This window comes from Diuraphis noxia, unplaced genomic scaffold (genome assembly GCF_037042655.1).
Source record: "Diuraphis noxia isolate RWA-SAM2 unplaced genomic scaffold, SU_Dnox_SAM2 contig0003, whole genome shotgun sequence".
NCBI lineage: Eukaryota > Metazoa > Arthropoda > Insecta > Hemiptera > Aphididae > Diuraphis > Diuraphis noxia.
Genome location: NW_028301713.1, coordinates 5,852,466 through 5,865,119, shown reverse-complemented (window position 1 = coordinate 5,865,119; position 12,654 = coordinate 5,852,466). Strand labels below are relative to the sequence as shown.

Here is a 12,654-nt window from a genome sequence, read left to right as displayed (position 1 = left end):
ATATCCGTGGTTGATAACCTCCCCGAGGTTTTTAGTCCCTCTCCTGTCACAATCTCACCTTCGGCTCAACATGAACATAGTACGCCACCCTAAAATCACGCCGGTGATGGAAATGTCGATGAGGTTATGGCATGCTCGTAACATTTCCATTTTAATACATTTCCATCATTTCGGCACCGTCAACTGTCATAATCAATGTTACTAACTACTCCTCGTTGAAAGCAGATTTTATATCTCTGGTGGGTACCGATGGCTTCACGGCTACCACCAAGGGTTCATCTCTAATCATCAAACCTCGTAATTTTTATGGCTACCGTTAACTTGTCGATCACTGCAACGATTCGGATTTAGAATGCCATACGTGGGCACCCCGTCATATCCGCCATTTCAAAATGTTTATCCGCAATCCGCACCATACTATTCCTGTTGAAGATTATAGAGAAGGCCCTCCGGGATTTGGGCTTTTCAATCATAAGTGTGCCAAACGTCCGCCACCGAATTAGCAAACAGGCTCCTACCACTATTCACCGTTGTCCTGGAAGCAATGGATTTTAACCGGAGCATTTTCCAATTATCCTACCTCCTTAGCTCCAAAATAGTTGTCGAAAAAACGCATCAATCCCGTTACCCTGCTCAATGCAAACAATGTCAGCGATACGGTCACACTCGCTCTTGCTGTAGAAGTGAATTAGGTACCACGTTGTGTCATGTTCTGACGCAAAATACCGCGAACTAAAAAGGTTGTCCTTCATTAAAGACATTTTTGAACACCTTACACCTATATCATAAGAATCAAATAAGAATGGCCACCTCAAGATCACGCCACCTGTACCACCATTAGTGCCCTCTAAGGGGGTATTGCCAGTCACAGTGGAGCTAAGCACGCCCGCAAGATAAAATCCCACCCGGGGCAAGATCAAAATTCTAAAACCAAAAATCAAAAAGAATATTTTAAATTTTAATATATTTCTATTGTCATCATTCTAAAATAGCATAACCTAAATAGAAAAAAAAACAACATTATGTCATCACATAAGTCTCTTATATGTGTAGGTTGTTTACAATACAATATTAATATTTTTTGAATATAGGTATGTTAATGTAGATGTTACAAATTAATTAGGTTATATTATATTTATATTAATTATCAAACAAAAGTCGTATGCGTCTTTGTTGTATACCAAATGATTGCATAACATCTTCAATAATTTTTTATTTTTGCTTTTTAACAATGTCTTTAATAAGCGTGGCATTAAATTAACAATAGTTTTAAAATATTCTTAGTAGGGGCAATGGTCCCTCTGCGGGCGCCCTTGAGTGGAACTCCAGTCCACGCACATCTGATACAAAGAAAAATCCAGGGCCAAGACATACGCATAAGCAACTTCAAGCAACTCAAACGTTGCTAATAATGAATCTATATCAAATATTCTATCTCAAATTGTTACACAATTAATTTCCCTTATTACCCCATTAATTTCACTTTTATCCACTCTTAAACTTATTACTATCTAAGAATACAGGCTCTCCTTAATTATATCTTCCCCGAATCCAAAATCATAATTATTATTTTCACATTAACACCCTTTGGTATCCTTATCGCTAAATCACCACCAATTTCTATTGTCTCTATGTTAATTTAATTTTTAATTGGCATAGAATTGACATCCAAAATTGGATCGGTATGTCCAATCTATTCAGATAGTAGTTTAGACAATTAAGGTCTAGTTTAGAAATGTTAAATATCCTCAGTATTTTCCAATCAAATATAAATGCATGAATCTAAGGTCTTACATTAATTAAATTCATTTAAAGTTACTACCTAGTTGTAACATGCTTTATTAAAGATAAAATGCAATAAAAACATTACTAAAATAACAAGGTAGTAAAAATTAAATAGTCAGTTATGGACAAGAAGTTTTATTATACAAAAATATTAACTAGGTAATAAACAATTCTTGTTTATTTCCATAAAAAAGACAATGGATTCTTGAATATTTGAAAATTTACAATTTTCCTAATTTTCATACCGAAGTTCTACAAATCCTTGATACTGATTAATAGTATGCCATCCTGTGCAACATAGGGTATTAAGCACCATTCGATCACTGTACATCACTCCATTTAAATGATCCATTTCATGCTGAACTATTCGAGCAGTCCATTCTTTTGCATCTAAAGTTTTTTTCTCTCCATTTTCATCAATTCCTAAGTTGAATTATTAAAATTAAATCACACTGAAATCTAGGATAAATATGATATAATTTTACCTGTTAGGAGCACGCGCTTGTATCTAGGTACATCTGCTGAATAACCCTTAAAGCTTGCACAGGATTCGTTGAATGTGACTTTTTCGTGATCCAAAACCTTAAGTTCAGGATTTATCCAAACCTACAATATTAAGACCTCATTAATCAAATTTGAGTTCAAAGTTTATACTATTCCACTGATACAATTTTTAACAAACTTGATTTTCAATATGTTCCATTCCTTTAAGTAATATTTCTTCTTTGCTGAAATAATGGGATGGACGTGGAAAATGAATAATAAATATTTGAAATGGTATACCAACTTGAGGTGCAGCCAAGCCAATTAGATTTGATCTTTTCATCAGTGATTTCATAATGAAAATAAGCTAAACAATAAAATAATCACTACTTTCAGCACAATAAAGTTTGGTACACATTCATAAAATGTCTATTCACAACAATGAAAACACATTTTTTAAATGTTTACTGCTCACCATATATTCTTACATTTTGTACTTCTTTGGTCCCAATTTTCTCTAAAGGGACTGGGGACGCTTTATTTCGCAGCACTGGATCACCAATTTGTACCACATGGCTCGCATAAGGTGGCATCGGGTCCTTTGCGAGAAACATTCGATTGTAAGTACGTTTTATGAATCGCAAAGCCATTATAATACTACAGCACAGATCATAACCAATAATAGATAAATGTCAAGATAATATTATAAAGGTACCTACAAGTTTTTAAGTTACAGAGAAGTATAATTCTTGCTTTACCTTTTGAGCAAAAAAAATTGAGTATGTGCAGTGTTTTCAACGGTATGTTAGGCCAGTTCAAAAGTTTTTATGTACGACACTTCAAAGTACGAAGATGCGCGAATTTGAGACAGCCCGGACAGGTAACTACAACTTACAAGTTAAACCTTATTTAAGTTATTTCATCCAAATAGCTCACCCACCGGCACCAATACTCAAGAATTGATTAATATTTGATAATAGATGATATCATATATGGTGCATTATCAATGTTTACCATTTTCGTTATCATCATAAAAATGAACACAAACGTCACAAACATTTCTTAAAAATTGTATACTTGTAGGACAGGTATTTTAAATATGTGGCTATGGAAAGTGAGACTGTGACTTATGGGAGTCCAGTATCCATGACAAATCTTTTAAAACCTAAATCAAATGTTTTGATTACAATAATAAATGATTATAAAACTTGAGTCCCCGAGTCAAGTTAACCATAATTCATAGTTATTCACCTCGAAATTATGCTGTTTCCAATATCATTTCAAATAATGAGAAACAGTACAGTACTGACGATTTAATAATATTTATTAGAAAATTAACTACTATTGTAATTGATGAGCTATATTTCTTGATAAAATTTAAATGTTTAAAATTAATGTTATGAATCTACAAATAGATATGAAAATTATTCTATGAATAAATCATTAAAAAAATTAATATTTTACAGTTAATACTTGAGTTAAAAAAAATTATATAGTAAGTAAAATATTATTTATAATAATATGTCATATGTATATTGGAAACAAGACCTCAGTGAATTGAACTGAAGATTATAAATTTATAATATATATAGAATAGCTCAGTCGACAAACACAATAAATTAAAAAATTCCTCAAAATTGTAACCAAGTTTTTTAGATTAAATGCTTGTATTTTCATAAAAATATAACAATTTTCAAATAATTATTAGACAATAAGACAGTATTTTTATTTTTAATTATTAAAATAAAAATATTTATACCAGGCAGAGTATAGTACACTGTTAATAAACTTGATTTCGGGTTAACATTGTGGATGACCTTATGAGTATAAGAAACACAAACATAGTCTATAATTCTTATTTCACAAGTCTAAAAAAAAGCAAATATAATACAATTACTAATTAGTCTGATATTTTAATTAAATTTTTTTTATTATTAATTTGTATTATAAACTAAATTATACAAGTATTTTCTCCCAACAAAATAATTTACATGTTGCCCTAATAGAAAAAATAACTTTTACTTATCATTTACAAAAAAATCTATATATATATATATAATATACCTTTACTTATAATATATATATATTTAATAATTATTACAATATCATAAGAATAAAGTGCGAGATCTTTTTGAATGAACAAGCTACAGTGTAAAGTGAACTGTTTCTTTCATCTTGCTCAAACAACTCGCTTTAAAATAACTTAAACATTAGTACTTTGGAAGTGGCGTAACCAAAATTTTAATTTTTATAAAATTTGGAGACTTTTGAAATATATATATATATATATATAATGTCATCTAATTCAGTCGTACAAATCAGAATGGCAAGCTCTAATAATAAGTAGTGTTAAGCCACTAAATGAAATTTTAACTGAGTTTGAGAAAAAAAAAAATATTTGTTCACATAAATAAATCATTTACAATTTATAATTATTATAGTTTAACTGAAAATATGTCACAAAATTGTGTATATATATATTTTTAATAATAATTAAATAGAATAGGGAGATATCTTAAGCCAGTTTTAAATTTTAATATGATTTTGAGCCAATATCCAACATTCTTAGTTACACAATATAAAAAGAATAAAACAAACAAAACAATCTTAGCTTAATGATTACTTAAATTAATTATTACTCTTTTACTATTATCATGAAATTCATATATTTTAAATTACTTTAATAATATTGAGTTTACAAAAATGTATAATACATAAAAAAACATTGTTAGTCAGTCGATTGTTGACTTAAGGCTGAATAATTATTTTGTCTATTAAGTGCGTCTAAAATTTTGTTGTAAATTCAAAACCATCGCTTGGAGTTGTATTATAGTTAAGACAAATCTGAAATTAAAAACAATAAATCAATTATTTTATACATTATAAATCTTAACAAATAATTTATCATTTAAAATTACTTATATCATGATATCATTTGAAAGTTATTATAACAGTTTATTTTATTTTAAATTTATATACATATGAATTACTAGGTCCCAATTATAAGAGTTGTGTGAGGGCCCAGTTAAGTGGTTAATCTATAATGAAATACTATCTTTAACTAAAATTTGGCAGAAGTAATTTAATAAATTTAAAACCTATAAATAAAAAAAATAAGATTAAAAGTCTAGAACTGAAATAGGTATTCAGAAGTTTGGAGTAAAAAAATTAAAAATGTTTATGCCAGTTGTTTATCCCATTGCTATCAATGCAGTATGTGAGGGCTCTAGAGCATTTTCCCACCTTCTTTAGAAAGTCTTCAAAATGTTTACTCATTTAATCAGATTAATTTAAATAACCAAATCTATAGTTTTATCAATTATATCAATACTATCTGGTAGGTGAGTTACTCCTGTTATTCCATGAAACGATTTGATGAACCTAAATACAGAGAACAGTTCATTAAGTACCACTGTAATACCAATAGGGGTAGGACAAAAAATAGTAGTATGGCTTGTGCACAAAAGAAAGTTATCTAATATTGGAACATCATTTCCAGCCTTGCCACACAAAATACTATTGTAACCAGAAAACTAGAAAATTAGGTTGGTTTGATAATATTATATATATTTTTTAAACAGTTTAAACTGTTAGGACTAGATAAGTTATACCATTAGTATGGGTAGTTGCCTAATTCCGCTCAACCACTTTGTCCCCACAATAAAAATATCTTTATAATATTAAGATAATGGATAATTATTGACAAAAATGATGTATTGTGAAAATAAATGTACTAGTTTTAAATTTTATCTAAGCTTAAAGAGTATTTGAATAATAATTTTTAATACATCAACAAAGAAAAACACAATTATTATCAACAATATTTAACTTACAGCTTGGATCCTCAGCTGCTTCAAAACGTCTGTGCAATTGATCATTGGAGAACTTCACAAAAGCTTCATACTGTTCAGATAATTTCATGTTTAAAATCTTATCATATTCTTCACGTAATTGACTTTCCCGTTCATTTAACATACGTTCACAGATCATTCCTACCTAAAAAAAAAAAAATGTTTAGTATGTGGCCAGTAGGTAAGTAAGAAGATTTAAAAAAAAAAAAAACTAGTATTTAATTTAAAAATATAAACTAAATATTAATAGTTCAATGCTTAAAAATTAACACAATAAATAGCATCGCATAATGGTAGGTAAACCCTTAAGACAAGAGTTAAACAATTCATTAAAACTTCAATTTTAGAGAATGCTACAATATTGCAATATGTTGTTTGTATTATACACAATTTAAAAATTGGTAAAAAAAAGTTACTCGTAAAATTTTGTACTTATTAAATTGTGTTTTGTATTTTTCATCTTCTTTTGCTATGCCATAGGCTCTAACAATATGAGGACAGCTGCTATTGACAGTAGATGTCTTAAATCTCTTTTTTCACTCACACCACATATTATTAATGAATCATTTTCTATTCTGCATATCCATCTCTTCTTGTTAGTTTTTCCTATATTTCTTTATTTATATAGTCACTGTTACTATCCCCAAGATACCGATCATCATAACACAACTATCTTAACCTATCCAAACTCAGTTTATTGATAATTGGCTCCTTTTTTACACCACTCTTATCAAGTTTCTATCTCATTAAATCCTCTCTAGTCACTTAACACATCAGCCTACAACCAGCGATCACCAAACCTTTTACAAGTGAGCTATATTGAAATTTTTAAGTATCTGGAGAATACTATTACCTATTAAGGTAAATATATTAATTGTGTAAGTATCAAATAATATTCTTCCTTTAATATTATTTTCAATCGGAAAATTGTATGTTTTTCATTGCTATTATAAATACTTTACTTTGTATATAACGCGTTAAAAAGTGTGTTTAAGATTATATAGATGATTAACTAATATTGGAATAAATTATCTTAAATACAATCAACCAATATTTTTGAGATTGATTAGTTGGCAACCACTTACTTAAACATTATTATTTATGTTAATACAATTTAGATTTCGAACAGTTTTTCTGTTCACTGACAAATTTTTAAATCCATAGGTCAACAACTCAAAAAATTCAAATCTGGTATAGAAAATCTAACTTTTTATCTTAACTGTATCTTTTCACAAAATACCTGTGCACTGCACTCGTAGTCCTATTTCTAATGTAAAACATTATTATTTTGTAATGTCATCTTCTGGATTACATCCTCAAAATTTATACACAATCGTTTCTGTTTCACGTCAACTTATCCTTAATCCCTTCCTTTCCAGTGTTGTATTTATCATATATTCATATGCTAATATTTAAATTTTAATTAAAGTAAATCATTACAAAAAATTAAGAAAAAAAAAATGAATTCGGTAGGTGCCCAAATATGTTAGAAAATTTAAAAACCAAAGCGTATAATTGTGTAATAGTTTCATCAAGTATTAACTACTGTAAATTGTAGATAGATACCTATACTGTTACTGTTTTTCTTTTAATCCTTATCAAATAACTTAATAATTATTAAATATAATACTTGGCGAAAAGTGAAGAGCGGCTTGTCTTTGGCTGATGATGGAAATGTATTCTCAGATGAACTATCTGAAGAACTATCATCCAAATTACGATTCTCTGATAATTCCATGTTAAGTTGACGTTTACGACGCATCCTTTGAACTTCTTCAGTTAAACTAGCAGACAACATTTCTATAAAAAAGATTTTAATATTAATCAATTTAATATAAATATTATTGAGAGATGAAATATTTAAGGGTTTTTTTGATGTTTTGTTTTGGATTTAAAATACTTAGTTAGGTAAATAACTTTTAGTAACTTTCAGAAATCAGTATTTATCAACTGAAGATTATATCCTAATATATATAATGGCTTAGAATTTTAATAATAGTACAAATTATATTGTTATATAATTATAACAGGAATTATAATATTTGTACGTAAATGTCAAAATGTGGGAATATTTAAAATCATAAAGCCAATATTAAATGAATAACAGGCACCTATAAGTAAATGATAACATTGAATAAGATAATTTGTATAAGTAATACAGTGAAACATCTAAATACCGGACACTCCCGGTTGCTTAAACACTGTCCGCTATTAAGAGGGGAAATACAGTGAGTACACATTTCACCGTTCCCAAAATTCTGTCCGTTATTTGGAGGTGTCCGTTAAAGAAGATTTCACTGTAGATATTTATTAAATCTGTAGAAACACGACAAAAATTATGAAATGTATAAAAAGTTAGGTTGATAATAATGGTTAACATTTTAAGCTTCTAATATGTGCATAAATATTTTTGTTTATTCTCAAGATTATTTTGTAAGTTATATCAAAATTCTATTTAATCCTCAAATTCATAATAATACGGGTAATAATATGATTAATGAGATTTGTTATATTTTTGTAGGTAGCTACACATTTTATGAGTATTGCAATTAAAGTGTTATTACAGTTAGATACAACATTATATGTCAAAACTTTTTAAGATGTTTAAAAAAATGGAAAAAAATTTAAATAATATCTACATATAAAACCAGAATATAAATGCTCACATAAGAACTTATAGACATCATAAATTTAAATTTAATAAATAAATTAGGTAAACACTCTGAATTTAAATATCAGTGTTGTTAAATTTCTTTTGTAACATAGAAATACCAACAGTAAGTGATTTAAAATCATAACCAATTGAAATATATTATATAGCAGACTTAAATTCCAAATACTACAAACAATAGGTGTAGTTATCATCATTAATTTTCATGTTAATATATTAATTATTAATGAGGTTATTTTACCAATTTATGTAAGTGTAATATTTGTTTTCACTTTCAGACCCACAGGAAATCCATTCATGTAAGATCGTATTTATCATTAAGACTTTCTATTAGGTAATTTTAAAGTAAAATAATAGGTAGGTATATAATAAAAATGATAGAGAATGATGTTTTTGAAGGTTTGACATGATATATAACAATTGTTCAATATTAAAACTACCTATTTATAAAATAAAATATCATGTCAACTTTTAATTTTTATTTCCTAGAACAGAATTGTATATTTATTAATATGTTTAAATGATAGCATTATAATAGTTTGAAACCTATAGATACTCGCTACGTACATATGTAGTTTGAGGTAATATATTAACCATTGACAAAAATATTATGGCTTAATTTCTCAATTTTAAAGGTAGTTATCTTATCATATTATTCCTTAGTACGAGTAGGTACACTCAATTACCGCAAATAGTAGGTTGAAACTGCTATTCTTAAGATAAGCCATGAATTAAAATTCACAATCAATAATTATATAATGACTCTACTGATAAAACTTGTAGTTCTAAATTAGTATAACTAACCATTTTATATCCCTTTGTATATTCATCAGTTCATCATGTTACCCAACATCAACTTTTTAGAAATTGACTATGCATTCTTGGTTATGTACATAGGCGCACATAGGGGGGTGCTTGGGGGTGCTTAGCACTCCCAGGTTTAAAATTAGCACCGCATAAACTATTTAAAATATTTATTACATAGTCATATCTTTTGAAATATTATTATATAAATCTGTTTATATATATCAGGATATTTTTAAAATATCAACAGTTAGTTTATCAGCAGAAATTATGGTTTTAATGAATAGTCTACCAGCCAGCTTTATATATGAAGGCATGAAAAATCAATGTTATAAAAGTTTGTTTCCAAATGTCTGTAAGCTATTGGGAATAACAATTCCAATTTCTTCGTCAACGTGTGAACGCTTCTTCTCAGCTATGCGGAGATTGAAAAACTGGTTACGCACCAATATGGGCCAAGAAAGATAGAAAGATTTACCAAGCTATCTACGCTTAGCATTGAGAGAGATCTTACCAATAAAATAGAGGGGGAAATTATAATGCAAACATTTGCAATATCAAACAGAAAATTAAATTTTGTTTAACATTAATAATTAATGATTACATGTTATTATAACATTTAATATAATTACAAAATATTTATTTTTATTTTTAATAAAATTTATAATTATTGCAATGCAATTATTATAGTATTAGGGTGGTGTAGTGGGGGGCTTCGCTCACCACGGGTCTGTGTACTATAAATTATTTCAGCACCCCCTAAATTCACACCCTATGTGCGCCTATGGTTATGTATCAAATTCAATAAGCATTAAATCTGTATCTACTAAGTTCAAAATAATTGTATTTGTTATCTATGTCTTAAATTTCATGTTCAAACAGCTTTTCACACAAACCTGAATGTTATTTAACTTTCAATTATAAAAGCATCTTAAATTATATAATGGTTGCAATAGGTATATATTTTTATTAACGACTGCTCGATTATTATTTCATTTATGTTATAGCTTTTTTTTCATGTATTCGTGTTTTTGTAACAAATATCAAACACATTAAGTTATATATAGATTCCATAATTAAGATAATTAGGTACATTTTAAATTATCTTGGAGAAATGGAAAAATAATAATAGATTTAATATGAATTGATAATTTCACATTTGAGGTGTAACATTACATTATATTACATATATATATAGTAGGTAAATACACACACTAATTAGGTATAAGAGGAATAGTAAATTATTAAATTTCCAATCACATAAATATAAGTAGATAGGCAATAAATTAAAAAAAAACTCCATTAACAAGTCCCTTAAAATATGAAATTTGCCTGAATAACAAACAATTTAAACAGACCCAGGTAAACAACTATTAATATGAAATTATGACTTGATTTATTTAGACATAGACTCAAATTTTTAATTGTTAAATTTGTGAAGTAAATTTTTTGAGAAACTGAATCTGACAGAAAATATACTAGAAACACTATTGTATTGCTGAAAAAATAATGGTTAAAGAAAATTGCCAAACCAATTTTATTAATTTTTAATATTATGGTAGTATATTATAGTATATTCCTAATTGGAATCGGTAAATACATAGTGTTCTACTTGTCTAATTTCTAAATATTGTTAATTCTAAGAAAAACAATTTTAAGTTTATTCGCATACATTATCTTGGAGCCATTATTAAAGCAGTGACTACCAAAGTATTTTTTTTTAATACGTATCAAAATATCCCTAGTATGAAAAAAAAAGTTGATTTAATAAGTCTTAATTCAGTCATATGGTTATGTGACTAATTACATTACTGTGTCACAAAGTCACATCTTTAACACAATATGAGATCAAGTGGCAATTAAAATAACAATGAAATAAACAAATTAGTCATTTCAAAAATCTGTTATTACACAACGATAAATTATGCAGATTATCTATATTATTAGAAATTGAGTAAAGTAGGTGCCATCATATTTTATTAGGAATATCTAGTATCGATGTCATGAATGCCAAGGTGTAAAGGTGCATGCCGGAAAACCATTATTCATCATCTAATAACATAAACCTGCAATAGGCGTTAATCAACACCATTGGAACACAATACCAGGTATGACACTAGTGACACTGTACCTACACTGAATATTCACGTTTAAAATTAAAATACGAAATCGTGTGTCACATACGTTCGGACGACAACTGCCAACCAATATGAATTGTTTTTATTTATAGCAAACCATGTCGCCATCGATATCGCAGCGACAATGATAATAATAATAATTATTAAACACTGATTCAAACGGCGTTAATGAGACATAAATAAATTCGTTCTCTTTACCTGCCGTGATTTTTGGTATAACATCGCCCCCGAAATGGGGCGAGACATATTCGGATCTAGAGCTGTTTGGGGGAGAGCTCGAGGGCGATATGCTCATAGGAGTGCATCTTTGTCTCTTGGTCGGTCTGCACATGGGAGGTTCGAAATCCAACGACCGTTTCAGCGTGGCGCAAGCCATGGCGTTGTTCGACGTACGCGCGACACCAACGACGTCTGCGAACACAGAGAAACCGATTCGTTGAGACGGCTAAATGGGCTGCAGGCGTGATGTGTCTGTGAAAAATACCCGGAACGAAGAGAGGAGTTTTTGAGAACGGAACAAAATGGCTTCTCTATCGGATCGCACACGGGTAACGGAACGACGCAAGTCTTTTACACACACATACACACAAACTCACGCACGCACGCACGGACAAAATAACGTACTGAACGGACGGGAGCGGGAGCGCCGGGAGCAACTCGAGCAAGCACGAATCAGAAATGATGGCGAACACAGTACAGTACACAGACTAGAGTCGGGCGATCAGCGCGAATACTTATTTAAAATCGTTCTCGATCCGGTGTTACCAACCGGACCCCTCGCCCTCGAATCACAATACACGTAACGACGTAACCGTGAACAGTGATTTTCTAATGCGGGTTGGGACAGTGACCAACTTACTGATATTGACCATGTCTCATGGAAGAACAATAAAAAACATCACTGCGAGTTTTCTAATCCAGG

The 12,654-nt window shown here is 29.2% G+C and overlaps 2 protein-coding genes across 5 annotated transcripts; both read right to left on the bottom strand.

Annotated features, from left to right (window-relative positions):
- Positions 1-1,904: 1,904 nt before the first annotated feature.
- Positions 1,905-3,239, bottom strand: LOC107166980 (peptide deformylase, mitochondrial-like). Of its 4 annotated transcripts, none has more exons than XM_015515847.2 (5): positions 2,988-3,239; positions 2,757-2,925; positions 2,468-2,635; positions 2,271-2,391; positions 1,905-2,208 (listed from the first exon to the last, which is right to left on the bottom strand). In XM_015515847.2, the coding sequence occupies exons 2-5, from the start codon at positions 2,916-2,918 to the stop codon at positions 2,018-2,020; spliced, it is 642 nt and encodes a 213-aa protein (XP_015371333.1). In that variant the 5' UTR covers positions 2,919-2,925; positions 2,988-3,239; the 3' UTR covers positions 1,905-2,017. The 4 variants fall into 4 exon arrangements, with proteins under 4 accessions (XP_015371333.1, XP_015371334.1, XP_015371332.1 ...); XM_015515848.2 differs by having other exon boundaries at positions 2,757-2,867; positions 3,027-3,238; XM_015515846.2 differs by having other exon boundaries at positions 3,027-3,237.
- Positions 3,240-3,969: 730 nt separating this feature from the next.
- On the bottom strand, positions 3,970-12,424 carry akirin. Its single transcript, XM_015515859.2, has 4 exons — positions 11,931-12,424; positions 7,750-7,919; positions 6,102-6,264; positions 3,970-5,112 (listed from the first exon to the last, which is right to left on the bottom strand). Exons 1-4 carry the CDS (start codon positions 12,106-12,108, stop codon positions 5,102-5,104), a joined length of 522 nt encoding a protein of 173 aa, XP_015371345.1. The 5' UTR covers positions 12,109-12,424; the 3' UTR covers positions 3,970-5,101.
- Between the last annotated feature and the right edge of the window lie 230 nt (positions 12,425-12,654).